The sequence below is a fragment of the Rattus rattus genome, chromosome 2 (assembly GCF_011064425.1).
Source record: "Rattus rattus isolate New Zealand chromosome 2, Rrattus_CSIRO_v1, whole genome shotgun sequence".
In the NCBI taxonomy this organism is placed as follows: domain Eukaryota; kingdom Metazoa; phylum Chordata; class Mammalia; order Rodentia; family Muridae; genus Rattus; species Rattus rattus.
The window spans coordinates 131,980,542-131,997,745 of NC_046155.1; the positions used below are offsets into that span (position 1 = coordinate 131,980,542).

The window sequence follows — 17,204 nt, forward strand, 5'->3', positions numbered from 1 at the left end:
ATAGGTGGATGGGTGATTGGAAGAATGAAGAAAGGAAGAAGCAAGAGAGACAGATGGTAGGGGATATAGAAGTGGATCAAAGGAGAGAGAGAGAGAGAGAGAGAGAGAGAGAGAGAGAGAGAGAGAGAGAACATGTGCATGTATGGTGTGTGTGTGTGTGTGTGTGTGTGTGTGTGTGTGTGTGTGTGTGTGTGTGTGTGTGTCTTAGGGTTTTATGCTGTGAACAGACACCATGACCAAGGCAACTCTTATAAAAACATTTAATTGGGGCTGGTTTACAGGTTCAGAGGTTCAGTCCATTATCATCAAGGAAGCATGGCAGCATCCAGGCAGGCATGGGGCAGGCAGAGCTGAGAGTTCTACATCTTCATCTGGAGGCTGCTAGTGGAAGACTGACTTCCAGGCAGCTAGGATGAGGGTCTAAAAGCCCACATCCACAGTGACACACCTACTCCAACAGGGTCATACCTTCTAAGAGTACCACTCCCTGGGCCTAGTGGATACAAACCATCACAGTATGTATACACACATATATACAGATAAATGGGTAGAGGAAGGGGGAGAGAGGAAGAGAGGAGATGAAAGAAACAGGAGAGAAAATGAGAGATGTATGTGTGTAGGCATGTATGATGCAAGCATGTGTGTATATATGTAGAAATAAGAAATAAGCAAAGAGCTGAATACTTTGATGACTGTAAGGCCCCACAGAGTATGTTGTTTGACCATTCAAGGAACATAAAGTGCCAGGCCAGCTTTCTCTGGGAGAAATCCTCCTCCCACATCCAGACATCTGGACGCAATAGCATTGAAGGCAACACTGGCCCTAATGCAGTCCAAGGCCCACAGTGGCTAGCTACCCTATGGCCCTGGCATAGTTGACATTATCCAGCCCTGGTGCTTGCCCTCAAGGAGCTCTGAAGTGACAGACAAGCCCCCCTGAAACACTCTGGTGTCAGGGTCTGAGGTTACTGCAGGGCTGAATGTACAACATGGATGGGTACCTTGGTCCATCCATGAGACAATTTCCACCAAGGGAAAGGGGATGCACTCATTCGCGTGGTCTCATGCATCTCCCTCCTATACACCTGGGGAATAGACGCAGTGGTAAGGGAATGAGCTTCTGAAGTCTTGGATCTGCCATCAGTTGCCTTTCAAAAGTGGCTCCCATTGAGTTCTTCAGACTCTACAAGGGGAGCCAGAGATAATGGACCCCACCCTCAGGCTCAGATCCTGGGGAATCCAGACGGACCTCTCAGGAGTTAGGTGTCAAGTTCCTCACACGCTTCTGCCATGGCTCACCAACCAGCCCAGAGGCTGCCAATGTCCTCTGAGCTCCCTTCCCCTCCATCTCATCCCAGGAGGGTCTCAGGGGCATCCAAGCTTTGATACATTGTTGGTCGTTCTGTGTCCTCTCCGGTTCTCCAATGAAATCAGAACATAAGGCAAAAGCATTCACCTCAAACACCGTGATGAGGTCATGCTGGACAGGGCAGGTCCACATTGTGTACATATTTGCTGGATGGACCCGAAGGCCAGCCTATATAGGACTTGAGTAAGGTCAGAGCAGAGCAAGAGGGCCATGCATTCAGCACCAGCATCTGATGGACAGACTCAGCTAACCGCAAGTCAGAAGACTCCAAAACCGCTCAGGCTGTACTGGGCATGGCCACACTTCCCAGGTCATTATCAACAGTACTGAGCAACTATTTCTGTGGTGCTCACTGCACTGGGTGCCCAAGCCATCTAGAGATGATGTCACGTGTGCGGGAGGGTGAGTGAAACAGGGACACCATTTTACACCGGGGGCTTGGGCATCCAAGGAGGGTCCTGAAACCAACTCCCATAGACACCAAGGCACAACTAGACTTCTTTTTTGTCTATTTGTCTGTCTGTCTGTTTGTTTATTTGTTACAGGGTCCCGTGTGTTCCAGGATGTCCTTGAACTCTCTATGAAGCTAAGAATGCCCTGATTTTCCTGCCTCTACCTCTTTTGGGCTGGACTCACAGGAGTACATAAATACACCGAGATTATACAAAGCTTTGTGCAGCTGCTGGTTGAAGGAAGGGGTGGGACATTTTCTTCATTGGTCTATCGGGATGGTATAAGGAGGAAGAGTTAGGAGAAGAAAGAGGGTCAGTGGGAGGGGAATGGGAAAAACAGAGGGTAACGGGGCAGTGACCGTGGTCAATGCATTATATACAAGTGGAAAGTGTTTTAACAGAACTCACTGAGGGCAAATGTTTACCCATGTACAACTTTCAAAGATGAGCCAAGACTCACTGGAATATCTTATGCCTCTGCGGAATCTTGCCCCAGAAATCATCTGCTTAACAGAATGAGTCCTGTTGCTTCACATGTACAAGAGTTAGGTCTTAGACTTGACTCTTGAAGGATTTCAGAGCAATCACCCAGTGTGCTGGCTTCAGGAAAAACACCAAAATCTTATCAAATATTGAGCACCAAGATGTTACGAAAGACTTGGTAACCTATTTCCCCTCAAGACTCCAGTCACCCTGGAGGACGAAAACTCCCAACTTCATCCTCTTTCTAGCAGCCAGAGTGGGGAGGCAGTGGGAAAAGAGCAAGGTGGATTTGCTTTGCTTTTGTTCTATGCTAAAGATGCTGGTCTGCAGCCAGATTTAAAATTTAGATTTTTCACTAATTCTCTAAGGATGCCTGGGTCAGGCTCCTAGTTTCCTTCTGACTTCATGAGTGCTTGTCTGTCTGAGAGATGGAGCTACAAAAACAAAAAGTGTACTTGTAAAGGTCTCCTCTTATCCCATTCCCTCTATCCCCGACATCAGCATGGCCCACTGCCAGGGAGGAGCCCTGCAGACCAGGTATCCAAGGAGCTGGGAGCTGCCAGGCGGTCACTAAAAAAGGCCAGTGATCGCTAAGGGGAGAGAAAGGCTGTGGGATGACACATTGAGACTGTACCTGTGGCTTTCTCCTTGATTAAAGTGTGTGGGTCCATCATCCTGAGAAGTCTGCCTGGGAGTGTCAATGTCCTCTTCAGAACATTTAGGGTGCACAGTGCTCCCTAAACAAGAGAACAGGATAAGCGAACCTCTCCCTGCACATCGATGCTGGGGCCCCACTCCATTCTCCGCTTTGATCTTGGCTACACTGCTGTTCTCTGAGGACAGCTGCAAGGTGTCAGGGATGAAAGTGGTAGTGGTTCAGTGGCAGGGATGTAGCTCAGCTAGGAGAGTGTTCTGCACGCACAGCACTCTGGCTTCAATCTCCAGCATCACACACACCATGCGTGGTGGTGCCCACCTGGAATTGGGACCTTGAGAGGTAGGAGGACCAGAAGTTCAAGGTCATCTATATCACTTGGGTATTAGATCTTAATAAAAGTTTGGTTTGGAAAAAATTTAAGGACTGGAGAGATGGCTCAGCAGTTAAGAGCACTGTCTGCTCTTCCAGAGGCCCTGAGTTCAATTCCCAGCAACCACATGGTGGCTCACAACCATCTGTAATGAGATCTGATGCCCTCTTCTGGTGTGTCTGAAGATGGCGACAGTATACTCACATACATAAAATAAATAAATCTTTTTTAAAAAATTAATTCTAAGCATTTAAAACCCCTTTCAGCACACTCATCTCTCTAACACAGAGTTTTTGCATCAGACAGGAAAGGGTAACTTCCTGTGGACTTAGTAGTTTATAAATGAATACAGAGGCCTCTTACGTCTTGTCTGCTTACTCTTTAATGCCTAAGAAAGTACCTGCCCGCACTGTTATCAAATGAAAGAATACATGGGTGGACAGAGGGGGTAGATGAAAGCGTTCTCAAGTTCCCATTGTTCCTTATCTTTTTGTGTGCAGTGAGAGAATTCACGCTAACAAGAATCAAATGTTTACTTGCATTTCATTCCTAACCAACTAATGTCCCATAACTTTTAATACACGAATTGGAAAGATAACCTATCTGGGGAACTAGACAGTCAGGTACATCAGTAAGAGCCTGCACCGTTTCAGGACTGCAGTGCATAATGATAGCCACTAGAGGGAGCCATAAAACCTGCCCAAAACAGCGCTCTACAATAATCTCCTCGCAGTAAACTAAGCCGGTTATTTAGGCTCGCCACATTCCCAGGCATACTGGATCACCGTAAAATTGCTGTTGCTGCTGTACTATGTAACGTACAGCTAATGAGAACAAGCTGCAACAAGTCTCCGACTCCAGTTTGCTGGCCCTCTGACTTTAGAAAAGCAGGCTTCCCTTTCCATGGCAAAGCATTCGCATCTCCATCTATGTACTTAATCCATCTAGGGTTTTTTGTTTGTTTGTTTGTTTGTTTGTTTGTTTGTTTGTTTGTTTTTATTTGTTTGGTACGTGACAAAGTGAACACGATAAATTCATCTAGAAAAAAAGAAAATAAAATTGTGAAATTTTAAAAGGAAAAACTGTTTTGATTTCACATTTCCAGCAACATTTTTTTCTAGCAAAAGAACATTTCCTTGTTGACATATTTGGTTTCGCCCCGCCCCCCTCCCAGTAAAGAGACTTTCGGCATGTGCATACTGACTAGGAAATCACGGCAGAGGGAATTACGATACTATAGGTCAAGTTTCAAAGGTTTCCCATGTAACCGAGAGGGGTGGGGGAGACATTTCCCACACACTCCTCTCTCAAACAGTCTGGGGGGAAAAAAATCTAACAATTTCCAGGGTCATTACAAGCCACAGATGTTATCAACAGTCAGGGCTATGCAAACTTTAAAAAGACCCAGAACACAAATGAAGCCACTTCACACACATTCTGAAGCATTTGCATGGGGCCGGAGACTCTCCCTTCGAAATGCGCACGTCCATGACTTCTCCAAACTCAAAAGCAGTGTGCGTGGTGGTGGGGGGGGGGGTGTTGTGTACTTGCTTCCTATTTCATTTCCCCACACACAAAGCGGTAGAGACCCTCTAAAACAGCGGTTCTCAACCTCATGACCCCTTTGGAAGTCGAACAATCTCTTTTACAGGGGTCTCATATCAGATATCCTATGTATCAGATATTTACACTCTGACTCATAAAAGGAGCAAAATTACAGTTACGAAGCAGCAACGGAAATAATTTTATGGTGGGGGGGGTCACCACACCGTGAGGAACTGGATTAAAGGGCCACAGCATTAGGTAGGTTGCGAACCCCTACTCTAGAATAGCAGAAATACGGGAGCAAGAGTTAGAATATGGAAAATATATTCAAGAATTTAACGAAGGAACGCTAGGTATCCCTGGCTAACTGAAGATTAAAATTAAGTGACATGGTGAGTGAGATGCCCAAGGTAGAGAACATTCTGGAATGTGCAAGACCTGTGAGAAATTCTAGTCAACTCGCACTCGCTGAACTCCACAAAGAGGGAAGCAGGGTGCCCAGCATCGGTGCTGATTGCTGATTATATCCCACAGCCCCTGCTTATCAGCTGGGAAAACCCCGCGTGCATCAATGAGGTGGCTAAAGGCTGCCCCACGATGCCTGGGAGCCCTGAGGGTGACACTGGAAACAAGCCAGGATTTAAAGAATGAAAAGACCCTTTAGTTTTGTTTTTCTCAAAAACTACAGAATCTGAGTAATCTAATTATAGGTTAATTATAAGAATGACTCTTCCTCCTGCAAAGGACTTCTGGAACATTCTCTGTGAAGGTCCTCACTTTCGCTATTTGAGAGTAGGAGTTGGTGACTCTCAGAGTGGATTAGCATCTGATTTCCAGATCAGCTTCCCCTGACTAGACCACACAGGCTCCTAACTCTCAAAATGAACCCCAATGGAATTCTCCAGGAGAAGCCATCTCCCCAATTAGGCCAAAACAGCCTCCTCCCCACCCAGCCCCTCTGGCCAGCCAATTTTCACATTCCGAGGTGCATTTGCTTTTTCCACTCCCAGCCAAGGATTGGCTGTGTATGTCGGAGCACAAAGCTGGACCCTCATTTGTGCAGCTCTGCTATAAACCTACTCGGATCGCGAGCCCCATGCCCAGGGGCACGGGCTGGCTTCCCTTCCCTCCTAACACAGTGCCACAGGGCAAGTCCTTTAACTGCATCATTAGGATCATAGTCATGGCTCTGCCAGCCTCCTTCCCTGGCACTCCCTCACCTCATTAATATCTGTAAGGACCCATTAAGCCTTACAGCTGAAGGGTGCCATTAAGGCAAGACCTAGCGCTATTACCATCAATAAGGTCCCGGGCACTTGCCTGTCACCACCTGAGGTAAAGCAGTCACCCACATAGAAAGGCAGCCTATACGCCGGCCCATCCATCCCTAATGAGCCACCGGCTTCTGCAGAAGCATCCAGATGAATGTGACGGGTGCCCGCGTCACGGAAGGGAACAAAAGCTACTGATCTAACTTGGGGCAGTACATGTAAATGCTGGGCACTGAGGACAAGAGGTACCTGAGGCTGGAAGGTCCGAGTACCTAAGCCCCACCCACACAGCCGCTTACATGGAACCTGTCCAGATGTGAAAACTTGGTGGGAGTCAGAAAGCCATCTACAAATCCTGGAGCAATCATGTCTTCCTTCCCCTCTGGCCATCTGAAGGTTCTGCCTTCCCTGAGGAAGCTGCCATCAAAGCCCTACCTTGCACCCTTACCCACTATTCAAACCTCACTGACAAAGCGGGGCACTGTCTGGAACCACCCAGGTCTGAGAACAGCAGGGTCAATGGTAGAGGAACAGCGCATCTGTAGAGCATGATAGCATCCGGCCCTTAAAAAGCTGAAGATGGCTGCCTCGTGAACTCACAGCCACTGCGCCAACCTCGCAAGGTCAGGCCAGTCAGACCAGCAGGGATGACTGAGGCGCTGGCAAGGCCCCGGCTGTAGCTCAGAAGCTGGTGAGCGGTGGGGGCTGGGGAGGGACAGCTACTTTTCTTTGGACTGTGGTCACTTGTAGACTGCCTGGGCTTGGGTGGTTGACCCCACCCCCACGCACATACAGAGAGCACTAATTGGATGCAATGAGAGATTTAAAAAAAAAAATCTTAAAAACAATTTTTAAAAGAGGGATGTGAAGTTAGGGAGGATGGAGAAAATCATTAGCCATCATGTACATATATGAAATTCATAGAACAAAGAAGAAGAAAAATGGAGGAGGAGGGGAAGGAGAAGGGGGAGGAAGAAGGGGAGGGGGAGGGGAGGAAGAGGAGGAGAAAGAAGAGGAGTAGGAAGAGGAGGAAGAAGAGGAGGAGGAGGAAGAGGAGAAGGAGGAGGAAGAGAAAGGGAGAGGAGGAGGAGGAGGAGGAGGAGGAGGGGGAGGAAGAGAAGAGCTGGGGTGAGATGGCTCAGCCAGCAAAGTGCCTGCTGTACAAGCAGGAGGATCTGAGTTTGAATCCTCAGCACCATGTAGAAGTCATACCCAGTGGATTACTTCTACAACTCCAGCATGGCGGGGAGGGGTGTCCCTAGAGCTATTCTAGCTGAGTCAGCACCAGATTCATTGGGAGACCCTGTCTCAGAAACCTAAGTAAATAAATAAATAAAATGGAGAATAACATAAGAAAGAGAACTCAATATCAACCCCCAGCCTCCACACACATGTGCACATACCTAGCAAGCCATGCCCCACACACGCATGTACGTGCATGATGATATACACAGCACCATTCAATATCACCGTGTGCCTGTGCAGAAGACCGTGCACAGGAGACAGACAGAGACTGGCTTATGGAGGCAAACCTTAGCCCACTCTTGAATTCCCAACCGAGTGTGCATGTTACTCCCTCAAAATAACATTTGCACCTGATCCTCAGCCCCGCAGAGAGGAACAGAAAGGAGAACATTCGTAGATATCTCCAGGGTCTAGTCTATTTGGGGAAGGGAAACCATTAGAGAGAGCTTCCAGTTCCTAAACTGAGGGACATGTTCTGGAGCCATGCAAATGAGATGGTCATGGGGAGAAACAGAAAATGAACAAATACCCCAGTCAGGTCTCAGTCTCTCCTCTGTTCCCCTACATACTCGAGAGCCATAACAACTAAAAGAATCAGACTCGGTCAGTGGAAGTGAAACTCCCCATTTGGGACAGCTATGGACGCTAGAGTGACTAGACCCCTAGGCAGATATCCATCCCACTCACCATCTTGACGTGTCCGCTCCCGAAGATAAACTTTGAACCAGATGTTAACACGCTGGCCCCAGGCCCCAGGGGGCTCCACCTCCCACAAGCGCCCTCTCTCGCCTGGACAGGTCAACAGGAACTGCCTGAGGACTGGGAGAGGCAAACCATGAGTCAGACTCCCGCCCACCAGGCTGGTTCAGCCAGCCAGCTCTCTCCGAGTCCCTGCATGTGGCCCTCCCAGCCCTTCTGTGGCGACCCTCCACCTCCTCACTGCCCCAGTTCTGCTGCGCCTGAACCCTTCTCACCAACTCCCTACGGGTACAGAATCATCCCTGTTCACCCCACGCTCCCACTTCCATCCACCCTGCACTGAGTTCCCAGGGCTGCAACTGGGAGGTAACCATCCCTTAGTGTCCGTGGGTATTGAAGCACCAAATCCAAAGGTGCTACATCTACATAAATGGGATGCTACGGGCACTGTGCAATCCCCCGTGGGCGTCCCATCTCGCCTTTCAGCGCACGACGAGATGCAGATGCTGCAGCATCAATTAGGTATTAGGCCGGGACACTTAGGAGAGGACAGCAATAGAAGGGTCTGTGTGTGTGTTTAGTACAAGTGTCAGTTTAAACATTTTCACGCCGTAGTTAGTTTTAATTCTGGAATCAGACTCCTCAGATCGCACAGGCTGTCAGCGCCATGACAAGATGATCTGATTTCTCGAGGCTATGCTTGCCGCCATGGTGATATGGACTGAGCCTCTTAAACCATAAGCCAGCCCCAATTAAATGTTTGCTCACACTACTATAAAACTGAAGAATCCTAGGTGGCATCGTGGTGAGTCAGGGACCATCTGCATTTTTTAAAAATGAAATTATTTCTCGGGCTCAGAAAGGTCCTCTTTGCAAACCGAACATGAAGTCTGTGGTTACGCTGAGGCTATAGGAAGGAGAAGCCTCAGACCACATCTACCCAGAGGACTCTTCTGCTTCAGCGTCACCCCCGTCCACAAGTGTTAGCGGTCACCACTACTCAAATGCTCACAGAGGACACAAGGTGGGGGTTACCTTTGTACATTGCAGGAGATATCGGACAACTGATACCCAGGGCTTCGTCTCCGTGAAAGGTGTCACAGAAGTCCCTCAGCATGGCTGTCCCCAGGCCTTGGCAACGGTTCTTCCTCCTTACAAACACGGTGTCAAAGACAGGCAGCAGGTAGCATGCGCCGGTACCATCTCCACAGAGGCTACCTTTGGGAAAGCAAGAAGTATACGCTGTACCCCAGGCTGGATGCTGACTCACCCAGACCTCAAGGGTCTAGTCAGGGTCACTGGTGCCACCTGGGGCAGAATTAACTTCACAAACTGAACAAATGACAGTAAGATACCAGATCACTCCAAAACACCAGGTCTCTAGTGGACCTGAGTGTTTTCTTCAAAGACCCACATAATTAATTGCTCCCAGCACAGAAAATGGGTCATGGGGGCTTAGCCCGGGAGACTGGGCACCGCCAAAGCATCACCTAGCCAGACCTCTTCTCTCAGTGAGACCCTTGGAGCCAAGGTTTATCTAAGCAACATCAAGGTTCTCCCTGTATAGGTGAAGCCAGTCCACAGTGAAGGCAGAGAGACCAATCGGATCCATCTCCAGGTAATGATTTGCTTCAATTACTTCAGCAGAGGCTTATGGTGTCCGGTTCAGTTAAAATCTGTTGCCGTCCAAAACTCATGAGTGGCACCTGCATCAAAGCAGGAGAGGCCAGATTTTGCACCCTTTCTGTTTCCACCTTCCTTCAACTGTACCGTCACCAATCTTAGCATCCACATGGCTGTCATCTCTCCTACTGCCAAGATTCAGATCGGGTAACTTCCTGCACCTGGGAATACTTTCCCGCTCTTCCCTGAAAAGGAAAGATTCCGATCTGAGTAGACGTTGAATTGCCCGATACACAATACTATGCAACACTGTTCTCATGGCCATAAGGATTCCCTTCCTGTGTCCATACAACTTTGTGTGTGGCGTTAAAGCTATTCCCATCAAGAAATGGGATCTGTTCTCCCATCCAGTCTAGTCTTACTGGCCTGTGACTCACTTTAGCCACAGAACGAGGCAGAGTGATAGATGACGTACTAACAGAGCCCGGGTCTCATGGAGTCCGTGCCTCAAATTCTCAGACACCTACCTCCATCATAAAGGCAAGTGTAGACAAACCTGTTGATGAAAGAAATGTGACCCCGAGCCCTGCTAGTCCCAGCCTACCTCTAGCTAGCCCAAGAGGCAGAGGCAGTTACCCAACACACAGGTCACCCATCCACAGAAGACCCATCAAGACTACAAAACCATCCAGCTAAGCACAGCCCAAAGTGCCAAACCAAAGAGCCCGTGGTTACACGAAAATACTCTTTTATGCCATGAGCAAGGGCATGGTCTATATCCGACAAGGAAACTCCATTCGATTATGGCAGTAACTGTAACAATATTTGGGATCTCTCCTTCGACATGCTTGAAAAGATATGACTGTTTGGAAATTTACAGCTCGGCTTCTATGGGATGAGAACAACGTCAACCGAATATGAAATCTTCTGGAACTAAGAAGGTTTAAATTTACATAGAGATGCAACTCCACTAACCATAGAATTAAAGAAAAGCCTTAGGAATTCACTGAACAAAAGACGCCCAGGCCTTGAAGACGAAAGTGTAAATCAATCATTGAGGGAAACTGGAGAGCTAGATAAATGAGGAGGAAGGTCGTGTCAATGGATCAGGACCCAAAAGTTCTTTCCCCCACTATTCTTCCCACGATCATTCTGGAAGTTCAAAGCCAGCCCTAGGAAAACCCCACCGTGGTTTGGTAGCCATTGATAAGCTATTCTAAATGTTATGTGAAATGCAACGATTCCTGAACAACCAGCGTTGCTTGGAAAGGAACAGAGCTGGAAATCTAGCAAAACCCATTTTATGGCTTTGACAGGGGGGACCAGTGTGACGTTGCCAAAAAGAACTACAGATCAATGGCAGAGAGAGAGAGAGAGAGAGAGAGAGAGAGAGAGAGAGAATGTAAGAATGCACACATATGTGATGGTAGATGTATAAAGCTCAAAGAACAACTTGTAGGACTCAGTTCTCTCCTTCTATCACATGGGATATGGGGGGGCTAGATCTTGGGCCATCAGGCTTGGCAGTAAGTGCTTTTACCCACTGAACCATCTTGCCAGACCCAGAAATCAACTCTTCTATGTCAATCAACACAAATTAATACAGATTATGTGGGAATTTTTTTTGCCACAAATAACAGTGGAATAATTTGACGTACATGAAATGCGCTGCTCACTTGCTGGCAGTCCATTCCCAGTAAAGGAAGAAGCTCCCATAAATGGGCAAACATACAGCTGCCAGATATTCTGGCCAATCTTCAGAGGCTGCTAGGTTGGAGCACTGTGGCTACTCAGGACACGGACTACCCTATATACCACAGACCATTAAACATTTGTCTAGATACACAGAACATCCAACACTAAGGCTGAGTCCTCCTGTACACTGTGGCCTCTGGCTTAGCAACAATGTGACATACGGGCTGACTTGTGTCCCCTCACGTTCCAAACCCTCCAGAATGACTGTAGTTAGATAAAATGCTTTTAAAAGATAGAGCGGGGGTTCATATGAGGCTTTGCCCTTGTCCAACATGGCTGCTGTCCATATAAGAAGAAATATGACCAAGAGAAATGCAGCAAAGCTACACGTGGAGAAAGTGGATGCATGCTAACCACCAAGCGGCCTCCAGAGAGGACAGATTTACTAACACCTGCCACCTGCACTTTGTGCCTCCAGAGCTAGGTGAAAATAAACTCCTGTTGCTTGTATCTGAGGGTTGGGTCTTTCATGAAAGTCCAAACAAACTGAGGTGTACATCCATGTCAATTCATGGACCAAATTCATGCACTATCCTAGCCACACTGTGTGGCTACTTTTTGTCAGTTTGGCAAAAACTAGAGTTGCTTGGAAAGAGGGCTTCTCAGCTGAGGAATTGCCTGCATCAGGCTGGCCTGTGAGCATGTCCATGGGGCATTCTCTTGACGAATGATTGATGGAGGAAGGCCCAGCCCACTGTGGGTGGCGTTACGCCTGGGCAAGAGGTCCTGGGGGCTATAAGAAAACAGGATGAGAGACCATGGGAGTTAAGCCAGTAAGGAGCAGTACCCTTACCCACCTTCAGTTCCTGCTACCTTGACTTCCCTAAGTTACCAGAAGGGTAACGTGAAATAAGCCTTCTCTCTCGAAGCTGCCCTTGATCTCGTAATTTATCACAGCAATGGGAGAAACCTGCACTTTGCCGAAAGATTTTTCTACACACCTAAGACTGCTCTAAATCTTCTCTGATTTAACGTACTAGAAGCTGAAGACATGGCTCAGGACACTAAGCCTTATGTTGAGCCCACCAGAAAGGAGTGTTACTTTCAAAGTATACTAGTTGTTTGTTTGTTTGTTTGTTTGTTTTGAGCTGAAATTGGAATCTTTTTTTTACATCTTTTACAGAAACAAATTCAAAACGAATCACAGATACAAGGATAAGAGACAAACGTTTAAAGCTCTTAGCAAGGAAAATAGAAAAAAAAAAAGTCTTCAAAGCCTTGAGCTGTTATGGAGGTCATAGATTCAGCCACAAAAGCACCATTAACTGGCAACTCCAACCTCATCAGAATTTTTACATTTTTTTGCTTCAAAAGACTATTAGGAAAAACAAAGGGCCGAGCATAGACTGTCAACAGAAATGTTTACAAATCACATTTCTCATTTGAGAAAAGGCTTACTGAGAACAAGCATAAAGAGCTCTTATAATTCAATAAAAACAAAATAAAATCCTCATTAAAATTGCACAAAAGGCGTAAACAAACCTTCCTATAAAGAAGACATTCACATGACTACGGATGCGAACCAGCTAACATCACTCATAATGAAAGTGATGGAAGCTAAACCCACAGCAAGACACCTCCCTGGGCTAGGACAGCTAGAACCAAAAGGCTGGGCACTAGTGAGTGCCCAGAGGAATGCGTGGAAATCAGAGCTCTCACGTGAGGCCGATGGAAGCATTCAGTGGCTCAGCCAGACTGCACGGCCATTTGGCAAATTCCTTTAAACGTTAGACACAATCCTGCCAAAGGACCCAGCAATCCTAGGAGCCTGCCCAAGAGGAAGAGAAATACTGCCATGCAAACAAGGAAGGGAATGTTTATAGCCACCCCAATCACAGTGGTAAAAGGGAAACCACTCATCAGCCAAGGGCTTCACAAGAAAAGGAGACCATATTCCTAAGGCAGACTCACGTGGCAGTAAAGAGGAACAGAACATAAGCCATGATTTGCACGAGCTCCGAGACTCTGCACTAGTTGAAACCCTGACCCGTGCTAGCTGGCAGGGCAGGAGGCAACTCGGCTATGACGTGGGGCTGAGACGCCGACAAAAGGCGGGCAGACACCATCCACTGGCAACAGAAATGTCCTAACGCTGGATTTTGGTGATAGTTCCATAGCCCTTTCCCCAACATTTATCCTTAGTTTAGGCAAGTTTTATAAGGTATAAATCTATACTGTGGTAAAAAAATTATCTTAAAGGACACATCGAGAGCACGTACGAGAAGGGAGGTACAGTCGGCAGCTGTGTGCTTTGTAAGCAGCGACAAAAGAGGAACTCGATAGATAACTCCTAACATAGAACTTTTACAGAGATCAGTTACCCAGATTTGATCAGAACACATCTCAAGGAATCACCCTGCACCTCATAACTATGTAAAATGGCATGTCCCTGTAAACGGGCACATTAACTGAGTGGTCCTCTGACTTCCACATCCTCTGTTCCACCCATGCACATGAACACACATGTATGCATACACACAGACGAATGTGTGAAAACGTTTTCGGAAGTAAGAGATCATGACAAATAAGTGTGAGCAGGAAAATGATAACCCCGGTGTGGCAAAAGCATGGCGGCCTTACGAGTCTCCCAGACAGCTTGGTGTGGAAGGTTTGCTCCACAGCTGGTGTGGAGAGGCTTCATCCAAGGCTGAAGCAATGGAGCCAGATGACCACGAAATTGTGAGACAAAATAAACCTTTCCTCCTTTCAAGACATCTTCACAGCGTTCTGTCACAACAACAGAACGTGATTAATGTTCCTTTCCCCGCTCCTTAACTCAGGCATTGATCAGTGTTAGCACCAATCCTGATGGTCATGCAGTATCCCACAGGTTCCAACATGTGACAAGGTTACTCCACACCTCCCAACCCATAACCTGAGGATGTGGGGCCCGGGACCCATGGGAAGCAGGCCTAGAGCGAGCGTGGGATCACAGCATATCCAAATCCCAGAAATCCCATCCTGAGACTGCAGGAGTAGAATCACTCCCTGCCTCCCTGGGTCTGCCTGTCCTGGTGCACAAGCCCTGAGCCTTTGCCCCACCAGAGGAGGTCACATGGTCTGGTAGCCAAGTTAAACATCCTCTGCCCTTATAAGGTCATATAAATGAGGCAGCCCTTGTGCCCTGGCCCAAGCCAATGATATATACTCACCCCAATAGCCCATAACTATGTACCTCCCAAAGGCTTAAATAGCCTTTGTTTCCCTCCACCCCACCCTCATAAAAATAAGCTGTCTCACTGAAGCTGATCGAGAGAGCCTGTTCTCACCACTGACCAGACCTCCTCCAAAGTCCAGCTGATGAAATACAAGAGGAACCAACAGTTACAGAGTAGAGGAGGCTCAGGAGAGTTGACAGGGGTTGCAGGTGCTGGGTGTCCTCTTGATCCGAGAAGAGAAAACAGACGCTGATAGAAAATCAACCAAGGGTGATTTCTTCACCTTGAACACCATCCTATGATTACATATATCAGGGAGGGCATATATCTACAGGGCACAGAGGGCCTTTCTGTCTTTGCAATGCTTCCGTAAACTTCTCAAAATCAACTTCTGGAGAAAAAGAAGCAAGATTACTCTACAGTGCTTTCTAAAGAATGATCATATCTTCAAAGTCATCAAGTAAAATCCGTGATGTAAAATGATTTACCAAACAATTTTCCTAGAACTCCATTACAGCCGCAAGCCGAAGAAGGAAGATGCCTGCAGTGAACTGGCTCTCTGCTCATAGCTAGGATAGAAAGACTCGGGGAAATACTGGGAGAAACCCCAGGAATGATTTCATCCACTGTATCTATTTTACAGTGAAAAGAGCAGAAATCGTCCAAGATGGAGAAGATTGGGCAACCTAGTAGATAAGATCCATTGTGTGCAAGCAGGAGAACCTGAGTTCAAATCCCCAGCAACCATGTAAAAACCCAGCTGTGAACAACTTAGCAAAGACAGGAAGTTCACTGGGCCTACAGCCCACCAGCCTACCTCCCGGTTCAGTGAGAGACCCCGTCTTAAGGGAATAAGGTGGAGACTGAGGGACCAGAACACTTGAAGGTGTATACCTGGGGAGACACTTGTACACAGACACACCAAAGTAACGAGACAGAAAGCGAAGACACAGAAGAAATGGTTTTTTTAATTTAAAAGTTACTAAAGTTAAAAAAGAGAAACAATACATAGAGTTCATCAGGAATTAAAAGAGAGATATTGATGCAGAAGCCAGCTCCTTCTGAGTAGTAAGAAAGGTCCCATCCCAAAAGCTACGAGCTGCTCACACAGATTACAGTGGAATAGACGTGAGGACTGGAACAGTGAAGCCAGCTCTAAGAATGAGAGGAAGCCTGCAGTGAGCGTGAGACAGCCAGCCAGACCTGGCAAAAGGCAGACAGACAGGCTCGAAGAAGCCAGGAGAATTTGGTGGGCCTGGTGTCTGGGCTTCCATGCGCCTCCCTGGGGAATGCATGCTTGATACTATTTATCTCTTCTACATATCCTTAGCTCGAATGCAGCCAATGGCAACAGACTAAATTACAAGTAAAAATGGCTCCTGACAAGCCTGCTTCCATTTTGGGATAAAGACCCTATATAATTCCACAGACAAGGACATAGACGTATATGGTTGCTGTATATTGGTGGCTCTGACAGAGTTAACTCTCTGTCAAGGTAAGGCTGCCAGCTGGTCGTGTACTTGTGGAGATTTCAAAAGGAAAAGAACAACGTAATTGATATCAATCAACAACCTAATTGATATCTATCAAGACACCTGCAAGATCAGAGACAATAACAGTGTCAGCTACCAAGATCAATACCTAATAACTCAGTCAGAAGTAGACAGAGGGGCTTCAACCACCCCTAATGGGTAGGCAGTATATAATAATGCATGATCACAGTCATGGTTGGGCTAGGGGTGCAGGCATGGAGTGAGTGAGCCTTCCCTCTGCTGTGCTCACTATAGCCTAGAGAATCAGCCAATCTGAATAAGGAATACCTAAGCCTTTATCTGCCATAGCCCAGTAAGACCCCTTACATGACAGAGTTCAGGGTCTTTTCCTCTTTTGGGAGCCCCTCCCAATCTCCAGGGTTTCTCTCACTTTTCCTTATTTTCTCACTCTTAAAAATTTATTGATAATAATTTTTAATAATATCTGCTTCCACTTTGCATATTCAGACAACTTTAGTCACCACTGGTGTGACAATGATCTTAGACCATAGTGAGTGTCTGGTATCTTTAACCTTGGGAAATGTACATGAAATATCCTGCTGCTCTCAAAAATCCTGTATCAACATCACTAGAGGTACCACAGAAATTTAAAAGGTAGGAGAACATGCCAATAAACCTGAAAATAAATAAAAAGTAAACGCCTCTAAGGACAGCACAACCTAACAAAACTGACTCAAGAGGAAAGAGAGAGACTAAAATGCCCTACAAGCATTAAAACATTACATCAATAGCTTAAAACCGTCTGACACTTAACGAAAATCACCAGGCTCAGGTGATTTAGAGATATGCTCTACCAAACTTGCAAAAATTAAAAACTCCTGAGGAACAGAAAATGAGAGAGAGGGAGCTTTCCCCCAGAGCTATGTGCAATAGAACATTCCGGGGAATTAAAAAAGATAGTCAACAACAGGGAAAGATATTGGATAAATCATTTGAATATCAAAAAACACACAAATTAAAATAAACTCCAAAGGTTCAACAGTGTAGACAAAGTTTATTTAGGTCACCACAGATGGCTAGATC

At 46.7% G+C, this 17,204-nt stretch overlaps 1 protein-coding gene across 1 annotated transcript in view; it reads right to left on the reverse strand.

The window, feature by feature from the left end:
* Positions 1 to 2,801: 2,801 nt before the first annotated feature.
* The window catches only part of Fam169b (family with sequence similarity 169 member B), a 56,295-nt gene continuing 41,892 nt past the window's right edge, over positions 2,802 to 17,204 (reverse strand). The window contains exons 6-9 of the mRNA XM_032895113.1: positions 9,128 to 9,310; positions 8,081 to 8,212; positions 2,939 to 3,041; positions 2,802 to 2,874 (exon numbers count right to left, since the gene is read on the reverse strand). Coding sequence (XP_032751004.1) covers positions 2,802 to 2,874; positions 2,939 to 3,041; positions 8,081 to 8,212; positions 9,128 to 9,310 — 491 coding nt within the window. The remainder of the gene's footprint in view (positions 2,875 to 2,938; positions 3,042 to 8,080; positions 8,213 to 9,127; positions 9,311 to 17,204) is intronic.